General features: G+C 65.7%; 1 protein-coding gene across 2 annotated transcripts; it reads right to left on the bottom strand.

Annotated features, from left to right (window-relative positions):
* Positions 1 to 419: 419 nt before the first annotated feature.
* Positions 420 to 19,409, bottom strand: FASN (fatty acid synthase). 2 transcript variants are annotated; one of them, XM_081219881.1, is made up of 42 exons: positions 19,111 to 19,409; positions 17,048 to 17,185; positions 16,104 to 16,256; positions 14,674 to 14,847; positions 14,258 to 14,458; positions 14,021 to 14,143; positions 13,822 to 13,937; positions 13,597 to 13,731; positions 12,481 to 12,943; positions 12,208 to 12,395; positions 11,930 to 12,119; positions 11,167 to 11,261; positions 10,900 to 11,034; positions 10,592 to 10,795; positions 10,328 to 10,443; positions 9,919 to 10,091; positions 9,654 to 9,845; positions 9,491 to 9,571; positions 9,189 to 9,374; positions 8,824 to 9,003; positions 8,544 to 8,747; positions 7,603 to 7,907; positions 6,899 to 7,291; positions 6,650 to 6,814; positions 6,435 to 6,553; positions 6,193 to 6,347; positions 5,835 to 6,038; positions 5,512 to 5,662; positions 5,247 to 5,425; positions 5,042 to 5,161; positions 4,723 to 4,845; positions 4,390 to 4,613; positions 4,111 to 4,312; positions 3,824 to 3,975; positions 3,620 to 3,711; positions 3,260 to 3,411; positions 2,921 to 3,166; positions 2,490 to 2,678; positions 1,980 to 2,210; positions 1,647 to 1,867; positions 1,461 to 1,559; positions 420 to 1,367 (listed from the first exon to the last, which is right to left on the bottom strand). In XM_081219881.1, exons 2-42 carry the CDS (start codon positions 17,172 to 17,174, stop codon positions 978 to 980), a joined length of 7,548 nt encoding a protein of 2,515 aa, XP_081076007.1. In that variant the 5' UTR covers positions 17,175 to 17,185; positions 19,111 to 19,409; the 3' UTR covers positions 420 to 977. The 2 variants fall into 2 exon arrangements, with proteins under 2 accessions (XP_081076007.1, XP_081076008.1); XM_081219882.1 differs by lacking the exon at positions 19,111 to 19,409 and having other exon boundaries at positions 17,048 to 17,201.
* Between the last annotated feature and the right edge of the window lie 544 nt (positions 19,410 to 19,953).

Raw genomic sequence — 19,953 nt, forward strand, 5'->3', positions numbered from 1 at the left:
CTCACCTAGGCGTTGCTGTGAAGGTTTTTGGTCCGTGTGCTTCACGTCTATGATCAGGTGACTTCAAATAAAGTTTACTCTCAATAATGTGGGTGGGCATCCTCCACTCAGTTGAGGCCCAGGAGAGAAAACCTGAGGTTTCCCTGAGGGATAAGGAAATCTGGCAAGGGTACCCTAGGGGGTACCCCACAATTATGCCAGTGGATTATCAGACTGCATACCTGTCTCCTCCTGGTCAAGCTTCCCTGATAGAGGGGCCCCTGCCTCAAGGTGTCCAGCCTGCTTTCAGGAGCCAGGCGTTGCCCCCTCCCTCCTGCAGGGAGCAGAGGGTGGTCCCCTCCAGGCCACCAGGACTTGGCCAGGACAGCGCAGGCTCACAGGGCTGGGCAGGGAGGAGGGAAGAACGGATGCCCAGAGGCCAGAGGGCACGTGTGGTTTAATCGTGGGGAGGCTCCAGAGGAGACAACATTTCTACCAGGTTGGTGTAAAAATGAAACAGGGTCCAGACATGGTTCTTTACACAGACAATTACAGTAAATTTCAAAATCCAAGCAGCAGTTTGAATGTTGTTTCTTGAAAAATGAACACAGACGAATAGGGTGGGTGCCCAGTGCCCGGGGCTGCTCCGCTCCACTGCCGGCATCATGGGGCCCCGGCCCGGCTCCCGCACGCCGGCCTCACAGGTGGACCAACCGGCGTCTCCCTGGCGACCCAATAAATAGGAGAATCCAAACGGAGAAACGACAAATGGACCCGCGTGGCAGAGCCCGCGCGATCCAGGAAGCTCAGCCTGGCTGGCGGCTCGACCGACTCTTCACAGACCGGGCAGGTCTCCGAGTCGACGGCGCGGGTCCCAGCCCCGCGCCCAGGGCAGCCGGGGTGGGGGGATGGGAGAGGGGAGGGCACTGGTCCTACTGGTGGCTGCACGTGGGGTGCGGGGGCCGGCGGGGTGGGTCCCATATGTGGAACCCTCTGGCCTAGCCCTCCCGCACGCTGACACGTGGTTCGGCCAGGGAGCTGTGGATGATGCTGAGGATGGATTCCAGGCCGCTGCCCTCCAGCAGCGTGCGGTGGTCACCCTCAATGACATGCACGGACACCTTGCCGTCGCACACCTGGGAGAGGTTGTAGTCAGCGCCCAGGTCCTCGCCATAGGTGCCGCCTGTCTTGGCGCGCAGCAGTGTCACGTTGCCATGGTAGGTGGCCTGAGGCGTGTACTTCTCGGCCGCCCGCAGCTTTTGGTAGAAGGAGCGCGCCGCAAAGCGGACTGCATGGCGGTCCAGGCCCGCATGGCTCTGTGCGATCAGCTCCACAGCGGCCGCCACGCGCTCCTCCAGGCCCTCGAGGGGCAGTAGCGCCTCCAGCACCTGGAGGACAGGACAATGAGTGGCGCCAGGCACGGGAATGGGGGCGGGGCAGGGGTGTCAGGAGGCCCAGCCACGCGGCATCTGCAGACTCACCCTGCTGTGCTCGGCGTCAGTGAACTGCTGTACGAAGAAGCACATGGCCTCGGCCTCGGCCTCGGCCTCACAGCCAGGGGTCATCTTGGCGCGGTAGCTCTGCAAAGGGAGGAGGGGCTGCTGCAGTGGCGGCACAAGGGGCTGGGACTCCAGACCTGGCCCCAGGGGCGCCGTTGCCGCCCTCACCTGCGTGTAGGCCAGCACGTAGGTGTGCGAGCCATCGAACAGGAAGAGGCTATTGTTCGTGGGGCCGGCGCTCTGCTGTGCCTGCAGCTGTGAGCACATCTCGAAGGCCACGCAGGCCCCATAGGAGTAGCCAGCGATGCGGTAGGGCCCCTCTGGCTGCACCTGCCTGATGCACTCGATGTAGTAGGCGGCCAGGCTCTGGATGCTGTCCAGGGGTGCAGCTGCAGGGACAGCACGAGGCTTAGCCCTTTTCTGGACGTGCACGTCACCCCCAACCCACTGGAGGACGGAGGAGGACCGCTGTGGGGACAGCCCCGCAGGACCCTGACACACCTCCCGTGCACTGCAGGCCGTAGGTGGGAATGCTGAGCTTGGCAGCCAGGCTGTGGAACACCGTGATGGAGCCCTCGATGGGGTGCACCAGGAATAGGGGCCGCTCGGAGCTCTGCACAGAGTTGAGTGGAGTCAAGGTCGGGCCCTCAGGGTTCACCAGCAGGGTGCTCAGGTTCAGCTGGGCCTGCTGCCGGGCAGGGCTGTCCTCTTTGGGTGTGGGGGCCACCAGCTCTGTGAAGAGGGGCAGATGCCAGGGAGGGCCGGGGCCACATGGGGACCCCTGCTACAATCCCCCAGCATGCACACGTATACACGCACACACCTGACTGGGGCTGCTGGTGGCTAGGGCAGGAGGTAGGTGGGGGCACTGGGCTCCCACTGAGGGCTCTCAGGATTGGGCCAGATGGACGAGCCCTGACCTGGGTGGCGGGGGTGGGTCCAGGCTGCTCACAGGCCAGCAGCACTGAGAGGACCTGTGCTGCTTTGGGGATACCACCCCTCCACACCTACCATCAGCTGTGCCAGCCTGCGAGGAAAGTTCCTGAAGCTTCCGGAGTGTGAGCTGCTGGATTTCCCGCATGGACAGCACCCGGTCATGCTCTCGCTCCAGCATCTGGCGCACCTCCACGCCCATGAGTGAGTCTAGGCCCAGGTCTGCCAGTGAGCTGTCCAAGTTGACAGTGGCCAAGTCACGGATGCCTGGGGAGAGGCGCTCAGTTGGCAATGGGGGATGGGCCTTGGTGGGTCCTGTACCCTGATGGCTGGGTCTTCCCAAACCATCACCACTATGGTCATGGCACACAGCACCCACCCAGCTCTGCACAGACCACCTGTGTCTCTCCCTCCACAAGCAAGCCGGCATGCCCCCTTCTGCAGCCAGGGAGACCAGACTCAGGGGAGCTGAGTGTCTGCCAGTCGGGGGGTGCAGGGTGCTCCCTCACCCAGGATGTGAGCCACAGCCTTCACCAGGTCCTGCTGGCTGCTGCCGTCACCATGGGCTGCGGCCTTCTTCTCCGCCAGCACAAAGCTGCTCAGGACGGGGTGGGGCTGGTTCAGGAAGAGGTCCAGCACCTCCAAGCAGGAGACGATGCGTTGGGGCAGCGTCCCGCCAATGACTATGTCGTTGGTACCCATGGTCTCCAGCACGACGCCCACATCGCCAATTGCGCCCCACTGCACGGCGAGGCCTGCAGGTGAGGGAGGGTGGGGGGCTGGGGTGAGAAGGGGCACGAGTGAGGGTGGCACCGCAGGAGTGGAGGAGGAGGGGCGGGCGGGCCCACCTGGGAGGCCGTCATGCCGGCGCTTCTCACATATGCGCTCCATGGCGGAGTTGGCGAACCCGTAGTTGGTCTGGCTGGCGTTGCCACGCCCGCAGCTCACCGAGGAGAAGACCACGAAGTAGTCCAGCTCAGGGCATGCCTCCCGGGTCACCCTGTGGGTTCTTGAGTCACCCCCAGCCGGCCTCCCCAGCCCACCGGCCGACACGCCCAGGATCCCTGGCTCGCCTGCCAAACCGCCTCCACTGCCCTGGACCCTTGGTTCAGACCCCGGCAGAGGCCTGTGGCCTGGTCTCTGGACAGCAGTGTGAGGGCCGTGCAGGGGAGGGCTGGGAGAAGGAGAGAGAGAAGGGAGGAGCCCACCTGTCCAAGTTCAGGGTGCCACTGTACTTGGGTTTGTTGACGTCCTGGAAGAACTCAGGGGTCTGGTTCTCCAGCATGGCGTCTCTCAGGACCTGGGGTAAGGGGATCTTAGCACCTGCCTTTGCCCCAGGGCTTTGGAGGGCTTACTTGGGGTGGGGGGCTTCCCTGGGCAGCTGGCTCCAGCCCCTTTAGAGCCGTCCTCACCATGGCCAGGTTGAAGACGCCGCCTACAGGCCCAAGCTGGGTGGCCTCAGTGATAAGGCTCCGGGCACCATCCAGCGAGCTGGCGTCGCTGGTGGACACCAGGACCTGCACACCCTGGCGTCTCCACTCACGGACCTGCCTGGCCTGGTAGCCTGCGGGACACAGACAGTGGGGATGGGCAAATCAGGGCTCTGGCCCTAAGCCCAGGTGCCCGGAGAGCAGCAGGAGGGGGAGCTGACAGAGGCCTCTCCCACCGCCCCACCCTCGTGCTCCCCGGGGCCAGTCACCTGTGCGGATCCCGGAGCGGGAGGTCAGCACCAGCTTCTGGGCCCCTCGCAGCATGAGCCACTGGGACAGCTCTAGGCCGAAGCCACCCAGGCCCCCTGTGATGATGTAGGTCTTGTGGGCTGGGCAGTAGGTCTTGGACAAGGCCGCCGTCAGGGTGGGCTTGGTCCCTTGCAGCACCGCCTCCTGCTCCTCCTCGCGTACCTGCAGCCCAAGTAGCACCGCTGTTCACACACTGCCGGCAGGGGCCGGACCTGGGGGTGCCTGGGTCCCCTACTCACCTGGAGGACCACTTTGCCGATGTGTTTGCCCTGGGCCATGTAGCGGAAGGCGTCCTCCACCTGGGTCTTGGGGAACACGGTGCACTTGAGGGGCTGCACCACGCCGTCCCGGATGCCCGCCTGCAGCAGCGCCGACACCTCCCGCCAGGTGGCGCTGTCTCCATCAAAGATTGCATCCAGCAGGATCCCGTGGAAAGTCACGTTCTTCAGGAAGATGGCCATGCCTGGACAGGTGGGCAGGTGGCGGCCTCACCACTCAGCTGACAGCCCACCCTGTGGACCCCCGCTCTGCCCAAGAGCCCCCTGCCCACCCAGCCTGATGCCCAGCCTCACCCAGGGGGTGGTTGTTGGAAAGGTCAAATTTGCCAATTTCCAGGAATCGACCATGCTGGGCCAGGCACCGCACGCTGGCCTGCAGCTTCTCTTCCGCCAGGGAATTCAGGACGAGGTCAACACCTTGGGGTCGGGGGGCAAGAGGGGTCCTCACAGTCAAGACAACTGCCCAGTCAATGTGGCAAAAGTCCGGAAGGCCAGACCCTGTCCCTGCCTGGGCCAGTGTCTACTCCAGCTTGGCCGGAGAGGTGGGGATGGGAGGAAGAGGGGGCTAAGAATATGGGTGGATGGCGGTTGGCTAGTGACGGGAGCCACTCACCCTTCCCGGCCGTGTGCCAAAGCACGTGCTGCTCGAAGGACGTGTCCCGGGAGTTGGCAAAGCTGGCTTCGTTGAGCTGTGGGAACCTGGCCTGGAGGTATGCCCGCTTTTCAGCTGACCCTGGTGGGGAGAGACGCTGCTGGTAAGTCTGGGCTTTAGGCGCCGGAGGGGCAGTCCTGGGCTCTGGGAAGGGCTGTAGGCTTACCCACAGTGGTGAAGACGCGGCAGCCCAGGCTGAGAGCGATGGCGATGGCGGCCTGACCCACACCGCCCGAGCCCGAGTGGATGAGCACTGTCTCCCCAGGCTGCATGCGTCCGCGTACTAGCAACGCGTAATAGGCTGTGGTATAGACGACGGGCACTGAAGCTGCCTCCTCCAGGGTCCTATGGGCACAGCACAGGGATAAGCTCGGGCCTGACCCCTGGCCACATCCATGTTGGGCCCCAGGTCACAGCTCTGACCGACTCACCAGTTGGAAGGCACGTCCCACAGGAAGTCCTGAGACACCAGAATGGAGGTGGCCAGGCCTTCGGCGGGCACCAGCCCCATCACACGCTTGCCTCTGGCATCTCGGCCGGAGAACTCCATGCCCAGCATGCAGTCTCGAGTGACCCATTTTCCTGGGGGCAGATGGTGGGTGAGCCCCTTACCTCCCCAGGAGGACCCCAGTGTGTGAGCTTGGGTTCGAGGAGCCTCCCAGGTTTCTGAGCATTTCGGGGTGAGGACCCCCCCTTCCCAGGTCCTGGCCCCGCAGGTCTTTGTTCTGGTCCCCCCACCGTGTGCTGCCTGTACCTGGGATGGCGTCGGGGGACAGCTTGCCCGTGGCCAGCATGACGTCTCGGAAATTGAGGGAGGCATAATAGATGGTGCAGAGCTGGACGCCAGGGCCAGTGGGCTGGGCGTGGCGCAGAGGAGAGCAGACCCAGCGGACGGAGGAGAGGTCCCCGCGGGTGAGGATGTTTACGAAGGCATGCTCTGTCTGCTCCTCTGGCCGGTCTGTGGGTGACAGAGAGTGGAGCTGCCACAGGGTCACACGCAGCCCTGGGCTGGGCGGGGCTTCCAGCCAGGGTCCCCCTGCCCTCTCCTTCTCAGCCCACCCAGCTGCGAGGTGAGGAGCCTGGGGGGGCAGGGTGGCACATTGGGGGCTCACCCTTTTCCAGTGGGAAGTGGCGGAATGCCCCCCAGGCCCCGTCCCGGTAGACGTTCATCACCAGGTCTCCCTGTAGCACCTTCTGCAGCTCCAAGGAGTTTGGGTCCATCTCAGGGATGGGGGACTTGCTACTGAGGTTGGACACCAGGACGCACCTATGGGCAGCCAGACAGGTGAGGGGAAGCTGGGAGGGGGGTTTGGAGGGGAGGAGCAAGGGGCATGCAGCTCAGCAGGCATCTCACCGAATCTGGTGCCCACCGGGCTCTTTTCGGAGACAGTTCACCATGCCCACGACACCTGAGGTGGTGCAGCCAACGGCCATGAGCCACACGGGCCGGGACGAGGAGTCAGCCAGGATGTTCTGTAGAACGAGGGAGGGGTTGGCTTCTGGGGGCTACCCAGACCCCCGCATTGGAGCTGCGTCAGCCAGGCCTGGCCAGGGCTGGGAACGACTGACCTTCAGTGAGTTGACCCATCCAAAGCTGGCATCCTCCACGGACAGGAAGACTGGGCTGTTCTGCGGGGCCGGCCGGCGGCACAGGAAGAGCACAGAGCCATAGAAGGACCTCTTCAGGGCCACCAGGTGCAGGGATGCCCCGGTAAATAGGCTCTCCCACTCGTCCTGTGCGTTGGGGGGGGTCAGTGCTCAGCAGCCTCCTGGCCCCTCCCCATCCCAGCCCCTCCCCATCCCGGCCCCGCCCCACACCTGGCTCAGGAGGTGCTGCCCCCCTTGATGTGGCTCAGAGCAGGTGAGAAAGGCGACAGTCTCCCCCAAGGAGTAACCTCCGAGCAGCGTGTGCAGCAGCAGGAAGCCTCCCTCCTTCAGAGTAGCCGCCATGTTGCCGATGGCTGTGGCCGGGTCACCAAGGGTGGCCAGGGCACAGTTGCACACTAGGAGGTCAGCCCTGCCCAGGCTGCTGGGGGCCGGGTCCACAGGGTCCCACTGGCCCTGGGTGAGGTCGAGCTGCTGCAGCTTGGCTTGGGCAGCCTCCAGGGCCTGGGGGTGGCGGTCAGTGGCTATGTAGTCCATCTGCATCAGGGGCTGGGTGTTGAGGAGCGCCGGGATGCGGGAGTACAGTCGGCCGTCACCAGCCAGCACCTGGGGTGGAACAGCTTCTTGGATCAGCTGCCACGGGGCAGGCGCACCCACCCCCTCAGCTGGGTGTCTACCAGAAAGACCCACCCGCCAACTCTGCTGAGGCCACTGGCCAGCGCTGCCCTGTCCACAGCACCCGCAGAGCCCACCTCCAGTCCCTTCTCTATGCCCCTTCCCCTTCAGTGTGTGGGCGGCCTCAGCACCATGGCAGGTTGGGTGACCTCGCGTCAGAAGGGCCCCAGCCCTCCTGATGTTTGGGGCTGCCCGCGTCTGGGTCCATATGCACAGTGCCTGCCTCTGCGCTCAGCACCCACCTCCACCACCTTCATCCTGAGGCTGGCCATGTTCTCCAGGGCGGTGTCCACGCACGCCTTGAGTGCTGGGGAGTCGAGGAGGCCACTGAGCAGGGGGTCGTCACACAGCAGGGGCCTCTCCTGGGCCAGGACCTGGCCCAGTTCCTGCTGTAGGTTCCCATTGAGTTGCAGTTGGCAGGCGGCGGCCAGCAGCCGAGGCAGGCCCTGCTGCGGGGCCTCCCGGGGAGCCTGGGCACTGTCCAACCCGGGTACCACCATCTTCATCCCCTGCTGGGCCACCTTTGTCTGCAGTGCCTGTGCCAGCCCTGGGGAGGAGAGAGACGGGTGCTAGGGAAGAGCCTCCGCTGGGCTGGGGTTCCTGAAGGTCCCCCAGCAACTGGTGTCTGCCTGGAGCAGGGACTCGGAGGTAAGCAGGACCCACCGCCCGGCTCTGCCCACTGACAGCAAATAGGGGGACGGAGCGGGCAGTCCAGTCCTCCAGGGCTAGAAACGGGCATCAACCCTCGGGACAACGGGGGGGTGAAGGGCTGCCCTGCCTCCCACCCAGGTGTGAGCCCCACAGAGGGTGGACTCTCCAGAGGGCGGGTTCAGTGCCTTGACGCCCCTGCTGCCCCTCCCCAGCTCCCCCCACCCATCAGCTTGGGTGTGAGCCCTGTGCGCGGAGCCATCTCATGGCGCTACGCCTATACGGCTGGCTGGGGGCACAGACAGGAGGGGACAAATCTGTCGCCTGTGTGTGCTAGGCCTCCTCTGAAGACATCAGCTCTGGGCGGGGGGAGCCAGGCCTGGGGGCACTCACGAGGGGAAGGCAGATTCGGGCTCCACATGAAGGAGGGGCTGTGACGGGGCGATGAGGGGAGGTGATGAGCTCCCCTTTGCCAGACTGGGCACAGGAACTGGGAGCTGGAGCCCGGGATGAAGGGGGTGGGCGCAGGCCTCACCCCTGCACAGCTGCAGCTCCTCCTGCAGGGCCAGGCTCCCAGCCAGGCACCCGCTCTCCACGTGCGGTGTGAAGCAGAACTTCTCCAGGATGGGTGCCAGCTGCTCCTGCTGTCGCCGAGGGGCCACCGAGGCATGGAGCCTCGAGATGTGGACGCTGCCGGCCACTGTGCTGTTCAGACACCTGTTCACTACCACGTCGGCCACTGCAGGGACATGCTAGGTAAGTGCGGGCAGTGCCTGGCGCAGGGACACAAGTGTGCGGGGCCGGGGCAGGGCTACCTTGTGTCTCGCCTTGCAGCGCGTACAGCTTCTGCCGGTGGGTGGTGGGGTCGATGTGGATGGCGGTGATGCGCGTGGGCAGGCGCAGGTTGCGGTGGCCCGGAACCAGGATGGACATCTGCAGCATGGTGTCCAGGAAGGTCACCCAGTTGTCCTTCCACAGCAGCCGGCCTGTGTTACCTGGGGTGGAGGGACCGTCAGCTCGGCCAGGTTGGATCTCTCCCCCAGTGGGCCCTCTCCTCCATGCGGCCCCCTCACACCCACAACTGCCCTCCCTTCACCCAGCTTGGGCATCTAACTCCGGGCAGCAGGAGTTAGCCCCAAAGCACGTTCCTCAGCATAAAGTGGGGCCCTCTTGCACCCACCTTCGAGGTTGGCCTCGAGGATGCCCTGGAAGTGGGGGCCGTAGTTGTAGCCCCGCAGCCGCAGCTCCTTGTACACGTCGCTCTGGCTCAGGTGGAACGCAGCAGTGGGGTCTACAGGTGTGGCGTCCGTGCCATACTGGTTGTCAAAGAGCCTGGGGTCGGGGTCCTTCCACTGGTGTATCTGCCCTGTGGGCGGGGGTGGCAGAAGGGCCTGAGGGCAGGGCCGGGCTGAGCTGGCAGCCAGGGTCCACCCAGAGACCCCCACCAGGGACTCTGCAGCCTGGGCGGGTGCCCCTGCTCACCGCTCACGATCAGGTTGCCATTCTCAGACACCTCGAAGGTGCACGAAGCCTCCAGAAGCCGCACTTCCAGGGGCACGGTCCCTGCAGGCAGCAGGGTCAGAGGTCAGCAGCAGGGGTCAGCAGGCAGCACTCCCGCCCCGCATCCCGAGGCCGCCTGCCTCACCTGTCTTGGGCAGGATGGTGGCCTGGTGTAGCGTCACGTCCTCGAACACCACAGGCACCTGCTCCATGTTTTGGTCCAGGGCTCGTGCCAGCGTCTTCCAGACCAGGAATAGGTAGCCAGTGGCGGGGAAAATTACGCGGCCGTCGATGCAGTGATCCAACAGGTAGTGGTCGGGGGTCTCAGGGCTGGCATCTGTGGGGCATGGGCCTTAGTGCCAGTGACCGGGAGGAAGGAGCCGCCCCCCTCCTGCCCGCACCTCACTCACCGATCTTATAGACAGTGACAGAGGAGCAGCTGGAGCCGCTGGGGAAGTCCTCCACGGCGGGCACATCCCAAGTCTGGCTGTGGTCCCACTTGATGTGGGGGGAAATGAGGGGGGTCCCCCGGGGAGCCGGGAACTCCACGGGTGGGAACAGACCGTTGGGGTTGATGTCAATGCTGGAGGATGGAGAGGGAAGATGTGAGCAGCACACTTGTCCCCAGGACCACCCTGCTATACCCACTGCCAACCATTCTCCCCTAAGACCCCAGGGATGACCGAGACAGGGTGGGGTGGGGGCCGCAGTGAGGGTGTGACGGTGGCCCAGCACCCACAAGCCCGCTTCCTGGGGACGATCTCAAGGCCAGCCTGTGGCTGAGGGGCTCCCAGGGTCAAGCAGGGCGAGGGGACGCACCCCATCAGGTGGAGCCTGCCCACGTTGCTGAGGAAGAACTCCAGGTTGTCCCTGTGGTCTTTCTTCATCAGCGGGACGATGGTGCAGCTGGACTTGAGGCCTCTCTTCAGGATGGCCTGAGAGGCAGAGACAGGCTGGGCCTCCCTCTGACTAGCTCCCACCCATTCCCACAAGGCCACACGGAGCCCAGCCAGCCTGCCTCCCTGCCATGCCCCTGACCGCCATCCCTCCTGGACCTGACCATCCTGCCCGCCCAGCGCGCACCTGCAGCAGGGCATGCGGGGCGATCTCCAGCACCACGGCGTGCTCAGGCACGTGCCTCAGTGCCTCCTGGAACAGCACGGGGCTCACCAAGTTGTTAACGTTATACTCAGCTGAGAACGTGCGGGCCAGGCGGCCCTGCCACTGGGCCTCGGGGATGGAGGTGCTGAGCCAGCACGTGGAGCGGGGCCGTGGCTCCCGGATCACCTGCGCACATGGCCAGGCTGGGTCGGTGTGAGGGAGCTTGGGGCCGCCTGCCCGCCCGTCCTCCAGGAGGCCCCTGCCAGGTAGCCCGTGGGGCAGCAACCCACCTTCTTGAGTGCCTGCAGCAGCGCAGGGGCGATGGAGTCCATGAAGTAGGAGTGGAACGCTATGCCACCTGTCCGCACCTCCTTGGCAAACACACCCTCCTGCTTCAGCTGCTGCACGAACTCGGACATTGCGGCCTGGGGTGGGGGCGGGGAGGGGGCAGGGGCACTGGACGAGCAGTCCTAGGCCTGTGCCCGGCTCCCCATGCAGAGTTCACCCTGAGGGATAGGAGGGGACTTGGGGATGAGGCCTCGCCTCCCAGTGCCCACCTGAGGTCCGGAGATGGTCACAGAGTCCTGGGAGTTATGGCAGGCAGGCACGATACCAGGGGGGCAGCGCCGCTTACACTCTTCCCAGGACAAGCCTGGGGGCAGAGACAGCCTCAGACGGTGGCCACAGGGAGCCGGCACCCTCACTCGGCCCCTCCTCAGGGGGAGGAAGATGTTGCCGGGGTGGCCCTAACGACAGAGGCGGTGATGACAGCTGCAGAGCGGCACCTTTACGAGGCACTTTCACCCCTGCCATATCTGATCTCAGGCAGGGGTGTCGTTAACGCTACCCCACAGGCGGGAGCCAGTTTCGGCTCACTATTGACGCCAAAGGCTCCTACGTCTGACCATCCACAGAGGACCTTGGCCTCACTCTCCTGCCAGTCCCTCAGGCTTTCTCGGGTGTCCTCCCGTCCCCAGCCTTGCCTGCCCGAAGTGCGGACAGGCCCACTCCTTCCCCTGCAGCCCCCCAGGGGTTTAGCTCAGGCTCATGGGAAAATCATGCTGGCCTCTACTGATGTCCATGGGCAAGTGTGCCAAGTGCCAAGGCCATCAGGCTCAGGGAGGCCATACAGGGCACACGGGAGCAGGCTGTCAGGGTCGCTCTCACCCTGAAGTGAGGAGGATGGTGGCCAGCGAGTCACCCCAGAACGTTGCCTCTGCCCAGCACCAATGTCGAAGGTGCCAGCGTAGACGTCCCCTCCCACGGAGACCCTCAGGCCCATGGGTGGAGTGGGATGGGGGAGCACAGGGCAACACCTACCCACAGCTGCCATGGCCCCGGGCGGGATGTTGGCCTCCTTGATGCACTGGGCCCTCCAGTAGGCAGCCAGGACAGCCTCCTCCTGAGAGAGGCAGCCGTCGGCGTAGCCGCAGGCCACCTCGCCCAGGGAGTGCCCAATGATGCCGTCAGGCCGCAGGCCCATGGAGGTCAGCAGGTCTATGAGGGCAATCTGGGGGAACAGGGTGCGTCACGCCAGTCCCGGGGACGCCAGGCTGACCGCCCTGCCAGCCCGCTCACCCCAGACCCCAGGGGTGCACCTGGATGGCAGTGAGGCTCACGAAGGACTGGACGGTGTCATCAAAGGTGGTCTCATCTGTGCTCAGCAACAGGTCCGACACCTGCAGTCCCAAAGGCTTCACGGCCTTGTCTGAGCGCAGGATGGAGTCGCGGAAGCTGCCCAGGCGCATGAGGCTCAGCCCCATCCCGCGCCACTGTGCGCCCATCCCTGTCCCAGTGAGAGGCGTCAGGGCAGGGCTGCGTGGCCCTGCCCCCACTGCCCTCGGGGACAACCTGGGGGGCTGGGGGCTCACCGGAGCAGATGAACCAGAGTGGGCGCTTGCCAGCTGGCACCTGGTGCACCTCCTGGTCGCCGCCCTGGCCGCCCAGCACAGCGTAGCCACGAAAGGGCATGGTGGCCGTGGGGGCGGCCGCGATGTCATTGAGCATGCTCACGAAGGCCAGGTCGTGGCTGTGCTGGAGGCCCTGCTCCAGCAGGCCCTGCACAGCCTCAAGGGTGCGCCCGCTGGCCCGCAGCAGACGGGGCAGGGCGGAGTGCGGGGCAGGCGGCGGGGGCGGCTGGGAGTTGGGCCGGAGGATGACATGCACGTTGGAGCCACCGAAGCCAAAGGAGTTGATGCCCACATTGCCCCCGAGAATGGGCAAAGGCCGGTCCACTACCTGCAGCTGCCCGTTTTGCAGCGCTGGGATCGTGGGGTTCGGGCTGTGGAAGTGCAGGTTGGGGGCCCAGACCCCATGCTCCAGGGACAGCAGCACCTATGGGTGCCTAATGGTCAGTGGGGTGGCCAGCCCCGGGCTCCCTGCCCTGCTGCTCAGGGTGGGCTTCAGGTACTTCCCTTCCTGAGGACACTCTGAGGCCCCTGCCCACTGCAACAGACTTCCTTCCCCCCAACCTTGCTCAGCCCCAGTGCAGTGGTCTGGTGACCAAGCTGCAGGCCCCTTCCCCTCTCGGCCTTGGGCCTCACCTAGGGCCCCTGCCACCTCCGGACTAATGGCCATGGGTCTAGACACAAAGGTCCCTCAGCCAGACCCCACCTCAGGTCCCGATCTAAGAGCTGCAGACAGGTGGCTACAGTGGCCCAGGAAGCCCAGAGCACTAGGGAGCCTGAGCAGCGGTGACCTGGATGCTCTGGGCTACCAGTTGGTCAGCAGGCCATGGGGAAGGGCAGCCCTGGAGAGGTGGGGCCGCCCTGCTGCTTCTGCACCTCTGGCTTGGTCTCTTGTGGAGCAGTGCTGGGCAAGATGTCTGGCCCCGTGAACTAGGGCAGGGAATGGCTACATGCTGGCATGCTGCTGTCTGGGCCTCGGTGGCCCACACCCCACAGCACAGCCTGTGGGGATCCTCCCCCGACCGGGGGGAAGGAAGCTGAGGAGGCAGGGGCAGGATGGCCCCAGACCCGCCTGCCTACCTTGACCAGGGCTGCGAGCCCCGAGGCGGGCTCCGCGTGTCCCATGTTTGACTTGGTGGACCCGATCAGCAGTGGGTCCTGGCGGGTGGCACACAGGGCCCGCATGATGCTGTTCAGCTCCTGGGGGTCGCCCACCTGTGGGGGACCCAGGGAGGTCAGGACTCCACCCCGGCACCTCTCCGGCGTGGGGTGTGGGGTGTGCACAGGGCCAGGCAGGGCTCTCACCTTGGTGCCAGTGCCATGGGCTTCGATATACTCCAGGGACTCGGGGGTCAGCCCGGCCGACTCGTACAGGGAGCGGATGAGCTGCTCCTGCACCTCTCCGGAGGGGAAGGTGACGCCTGTGGGCGGGGCCGGGCCTCAGCACACCACCAATCACCTAACCGCCTGCAGCCCCGCCCTCACCCTGCCCGGCCGCTCCCACCTTGTTCTTTGAAGCCATCAGTGTTGGTGCCGGCGTTGAGGATGGTGGCGTACACCCGTCGGGCCAGGGACTTCTTGGTCAGCAAGACGGCCACCACAGCCTCCGCGCGGCAGTAGCCGTCCCCTGGGGGCAGAGGGCACCTCAGGCCTGGGAGCTCAGGGCAGAGCTCAGGGGCTGGTGTAGGGTGAAACGGGGGCTGGGGGTGCTATCCTGTGCTCCCACGCCCTCCGCCCTCACCTGCTGCATCGAAGGACTTGCAGGAGCCCTCAGGGCTGAGCATGCCCAACTTCATGAACTGCACCGAGGTGTTGGGCTTCAGCAGGATGTTGATGCCACCCACAACGGCCGCGGGGCACTCCCCACTGCGGATGGCCTGGTAGGCGCTCTGCAGGGCCAGCAGGCTGGAGGAGCAGGCTGTGTCCAGGGCAACGCTGGGCCCTGCAAGCAAGGGCACAATGCAGCTGTGGGACTCCCCCAACCTTGGGGCCCTGGCACCTTTAGCAGGTGCCCTCCATGTGGAGCCTATGACACCGGAACCTCACCCCTGCAGGCCCTCCTCGGAGAGGGGAGGTCAGAGTCTGGAAGGGTCTCAGCTGCCGTCCAGCCCCACCCTGCCCCAGTCCGAGGCCCAGAGGAGCTGTGTGTGCACCCACCTTTGAAGTCGAAGAAGAAGGAGAGGCGGTTGGCCATCATGGCACGCTGGCAGCCCACCATACTGTAGCCCATGAGGGTCTCAGGGTCTCGACTCAGAGCCTCTGAGGCCTCAGAACTGCTCACACCCACCCAGACACCGGTGTTCGTCCCACGAAGGGAAGCTGGGTTGATGCCTGTAGGAGACAGAGGTCAGCCCTAGGTGCTGTGACACGCCCAGCCCACCACCCAGCTCTGGGAGGTGAGGCCTCGCCTCTCAGCCTCCCTGGCTTGGGTGAGAGGAGGCTCCATCTCAGCCTGACTCTGGAGGGGACATGGTGGGCCAGGGAAGAGAGAGCATAGCCACAGTGGGGCGGCCAGCCCAGGTAGGGCTGAGAACGGATAACCAGGTCACAGGGAACCGGGGCCCAGGCACAGGCGGGGTGCCAGGTGGGGCTCCAGGCTCTGGGTCAGGCAGCGGCCAGAGACAGCCGGAGGTGGGGACAGAGGGCAGCATTGTCCCTAGGCTACTCCCCTGGCCCCTGGTGTTGCTGGCAGGGTCTGGTGAGCCCTGAGGGCGGCCTGCCCTGGGCGGGCCAAGATAAGAAGACAGAGAGAGACAAAGGCCGAGTGTCCAGGCTTGGGAAGGAGGGAGGGACACTGGCCAGCCCCTGGGGAGCAGTATCCAAGGTCTCCGGATGTGGCCTGGGCAGTGGAAAGGTCTCCACTTTCCCCTACCAGGGTCCTCTCACCTCCCCTCCACTCCACCCCAGGCAGCACGTGTCCATGACCCCGTCAGGCTCAGTGTCAACCCCACAGACTACTTAGCATCTGCTACAGGACAAGAGACTGCAAGGCCAGGACACCCACCCTGCCAACCACAGGTGGGAGCAGACAGGCCCCAGGTTCCCCTGCAGAGCTGAGCTCTCACCGCTCCCCTACTGAGGGGCCTCACCCACACGGCAGCCTCCCCTCTCCCACCTGGCAGGACTTCTATGTCCCTGGTGTCCCTGGGACAAGTCTGTGCCCCGGGACAAGGGGCAGCTGGCCTCGAGGCACTTGTCCAAAGCCAGACACAACCCGGCGGAGGAGAGCGTGGAGAGCAAGCGTCGTGGGGCCAGATCTCGCCTCCTACTCTGCCTGGCACCCTGCCCTCGCCCCCAAGATCAGCCATGCAATGGGGAGTGAGGAAGCTGGGGCATCAGGACATGCCTGGGACACCTCGGGTGTGCAGCTGTGAAACGTGACCTGTCCAAGGCCCATGCCTCCCCAGCCCATCGGCCCCAGACCAGGACTCGGCTCCCTCAACGGCTTCTATGTTTTGGATGTTTTGTCATGAACACGTGTTGCTCTTAGAAGCAAAATGGAGGAATGCTTTCAAGAGGGGCGGCAGGAACCTCAGGGAGGGGCCCTCAGAAGTCCCAGGTTGGCTGTCAGCCTCCTGATGACCCACCTCCGTCCACAATGGCCTCATAGGTGACCTCCAGAAGCAAGCGCAGCTGGGGATCCATTGTGTTTGCCTGCTTGGGGTGGACCCCGAAGAAGGAGGCGTCAAACCGGGACAGGTCCTTCAGCTTGCCTAACCGCCGGGGCAGGCCATACAGTCCTGTGGAACACACGCAGATGGAGGGGCCAGCCACGGAACCTCACAGCCCCGAGTGACTGACAGTGGCGTCCCTGTGGCAGCAGGGAGCCCAGGCTCCCCGGGATGGGTGGGCCCACTTCTGAGAGGGGCCCCTAGGGGGAGCCTCATGGGTGGTGTCCCAGAGCACAGCACTGGGTGGGGAGTGCCCCCTCCGCCTACCCACCACTGTCCTGTCCTGGCTGGAGACCCCCTGCCTGGCCTGACACTGGCCCCAGAGGCTGAGGCCAGGCCAGGCTCCGCCACACTGACTCACATCCCGTAGATCAGGTAGAGCTGCTCTGCAGAAGAACCTACTGGGCGTGAGGGAGTCAAACCAGCTTCCTGGGAGAGCCTGGTGTCTTATCCGACAGTTTGGGACACGTGGGCCAGCAGTGGCTGGCCAGGCTCTGCAGGGACCAGGTGGTGGGCAGTGGGGCCAGAGGTGCTCACCCACCTGGCCTAGCTCTGGATCTGCCCCCTAGCAGCTTACTTAGCTCATCTGTGAAGTGGGCAAAGACCATGTCCAGGGCCAGCCCTCAGTCTCCTGCGGACTGGAGTTCAGTCCCTAGCCCACTGGCCAGAGGTCCCAGTTTCTCCCTCACCCTGAGCCTTCTCCTGGTGTCATCTCGCAGGAAGAGCCTGCAGCATGGTCTCACCTCGGGTGACCGTTGGCTCTGCAGGTGGGACGGGAGCTCAGGCCAGAGCAGGCCTGTCCTGGTAGCTTGGAGACTGTGTACCCAGCGGCAGTGAGAGGAGAACCCAGGCCCACTTACCTGCCTTCCACCGCCTGTCATCATCCGTCACCATGTCCACACCGCCGATGAGATTGGCCCAGAACTCCTCCAAGTTCTCCGACTCAGGCAGCTTCCCGGACATGCCAGCGATCACCACCTCCTCCATGGCTGCTCTCTCTGAAGGGAGGGTGGTGTGGGGGCCCGGACACTGGTCAACCTCAGCTTCCACATTGCCAGTCTGCAGCCTCACTGGAGGCCCAGCTGCTGCTCCCCCGGCCCTGGCATCCTGACCCCCCTTCTCCACCTGGCCCACCCAAGGGTCTGAGGGCAGCAGCTCAGAAAGCCCCACAACAAAGATCCACACGGCCAGCTCCTGTGCTGTGTGCCAGCCGGGACGGATGCCCTGGGTGAAGTATGTGTACGGTGGTTGGGAGGCGGGGTGTCCACTCTGGTCCAGCCTGCCTGCACCTCTCACTGGCAGTGTTGGGCTCTCTGGGCATTGGCCCTGGCCTGGGGTGACCCTAAAATGGCCCTGCTGCAACTCCCTGCTGCAGTGGTCCCAGGAGGGGGCCTCACAGTGGGAGACAGGCAGGGCCAACCCAGAGAAGGGCCCAAACCCTTCCTAGGAAGGGGCTGCCTGGCCGTCAGCCTATTAAGAACTGGCCAAGGGAATTTAGCAGGCGGAGAAGAAAGGGCAAACATGGGGGTGAGAAGGAGCACCCACCCTGACTGGCCGGCTCTGCACTCAGCACCCCACGCTGTCCTCCATGCTGGGGCCAACAGCTCGGGCACTGAGAGTGCCAAGGCCTGGTGGGGCTCTGGGGCAAAACTGGTCCCTGCCCCACAGTGGACAGACCCAGCCTGTATGGCTGCTCCAGCGAGCTCCAACCTGGAGAACTACTCCTCATCAGGTGCCAGGCAAGTGCTACCCAGACCCACACACCTGCACAGGTTGAGGCCTCAGAGTCCTGCTTGCCAACCTCCACGCAGCCTGCCTGGCCACCCAGACCCAGGTGCCCAAGGCGCCAACGAGGGAGCCTAGGCTACCCTGAGACTGTGGGTCCAGGATGGGGGCTCCTGTACAGCCCCTGAGAAAGGGGGCAAGGCCAGGGTTGATCCTGCACACTTCCGCCAAGGCTCCAGGGCCTCATGGCGCTAATGACCGCTGGACTCGCCAACCAGCGGCCCTCGTGTCTCTCTGAGCAAGGGAAAGCACAAGCAAGTGGAGAGAGCATCTTTTTTGGGTGCCCTGATCGCCCTGCTGTCCCGGCAGAGAGGGAGCCCCCTCCCCCAGCGCTAAATAAAGAGCCCTTTGCCGGCGCAGAGGCACCAGCTCCCGGGGCGGCTGCTTCTCCAGAAAGCGCCCGCTCTGTTCTCCTCCTACTTGCTATTCACGCGGAGTCCGGCGGGACTAGGCAAGGGGGTGGAGACCCCTGCAGAGTGCACTGCCTCGCATGCGCCGCCGCGAGGCTGTACGGGGCAGGAGCCGCTCTCCCCCCAGAACTTCGGGGGCTCCAAACGGAGCCCACGTGGTGGGGAAGCCGTCCTCATCGGGCCCCGCGCCTCCTCCACCCACCACCCTCCCTTCTTTTTAGGCCCTCCGGTCAGCTGAGACTCTGCTATCCCGCACCCGGAGGTGGGGGGACGCCGCGGATGGAGGGGCTCGGCGGCCCGGCCCGAAACGAGGCCCTTGTGGGCGGCCGGGGGCTCCTACAGGCCCTCGAGGGTCCGCAGCCGCCCGGCCCAGCCCAAGACCAAAATGGCTGTTCGCGGCGCTCCTGGGCGTCCGCCCCTCGCCATCCGCCCACCTGCCCCGCCGGGCCTGGGGCATGCCGCGAGGGCCTTTCGCCGCCCGGCCTCGGGCGCCCCGTGGGGCTCGAATATCCAGACCGGAGGCTCGGACGCCGAGACCAGGGCAGGCTGTGCGGGGCGACCCCTCGCCACTGGCGCCCCGGACGACGCGCGCCCAAGGCCGGAAGATGCGGACCGGCGGCGCCCCCTCGAGCCTGACCGCACTACCCCCGCCCCGGCCCCTGCCCGGCCCCAGGACTCCGGTCCCCGGCAACCAACTCCCGACCCCGGCCCGGCCTGGCCGCTCGTACCTGGTCTGGGCGCGGGCGGTGGCGTGGGCGGCGGAGGGAGAGCGAGGATGGAGCGCGCGGCGGAGGGGAGGCCGGGCCGCTTCCGTCTCTCTGGCTCCCTCTAGGCCCGCGCCGGCGCTATTTAACCGCTGCCGTCCCCGCGCGGACACGCCACATGGGCTGACAGCTTGGCTGCGCCGCCCAGGCCAATGAGCGTCAGGGCTGCGCCCCGGGACCAGGCGCGCCGCCGCCAGTGGGGTGATGCAGCGCGCCGCCGCCGGACGCCGGGACTCTGCGCGGGGGCGCGCCAGGGGGCCCCGAGACTCGGGGGGCGCCGGGGCGGGGCGCAGCGTCACCCCCGCCCCACGACTTTCTTTCCGCGCCCCACGCCTCCCGGGGCCGCCCCCACCCACGGGGCCTCGGGGGCCACGTGTGCACGGTGCGCAGTGGAAACGGGACGGGGCTTGCTTGGGTCACGCTGGGGGTTATACTGGGGCCACACTGGGGGCCGGACGGACCCCCGGGCGTAAGGACTGAAGTGCCGGCGTCCGGGCTGAGCGAAGCCGGGCCGGGGGCGTGGCTCGCTCTGCAGCCGCAGCCAATCGGGGGCCGGGGGCGTGCGCGCTGGACCAATGGCGGCGCGCGAGTGGGCGTTGCTAGGCGATAGGGTGATGGGCCGGGCGGCCCCTTGCGCTGCGCGGGCCGCAGCAGGCGAGCGCGGTCGTTGACCCGGCCGAGGGCGCCCCGCGCGGGGTTACTGCCGGTCACCGCAACGCAGCGCGGCTGGTCCTCCCTGCCTCCTAAATTCGCAAGGCGGGCGCGGGAACCGGGGGGACGCTCCTGAGGCCGGGCGGGGGCTCCCCG

The sequence above is a fragment of the Mesoplodon bidens genome (assembly GCF_964165515.1).
Source record: "Mesoplodon bidens genome assembly, chromosome: 19".
Lineage (NCBI taxonomy): Eukaryota > Metazoa > Chordata > Mammalia > Artiodactyla > Ziphiidae > Mesoplodon > Mesoplodon bidens.

Coding starts and splice junctions, on each gene's coding strand:
- FASN (XM_081219881.1), bottom strand. CDS start 17,174: ATGGAGGAGGTGGTGATCGCTGGCATGTCCGGGAAGCTGCCTGAGTCG. Junction 11,262..11,929: donor CGGGGCCATGGCAGCTGTGG/GTAGGTGTTGCC, acceptor CTCTGCCCCCAG/GCTTGTCCTGGGAAGAGTGT. Junction 1,868..1,979: donor CGGCCTGCAGTGCACGGGAG/GTGTGTCAGGGT, acceptor CTGTCCCTGCAG/CTGCACCCCTGGACAGCATC.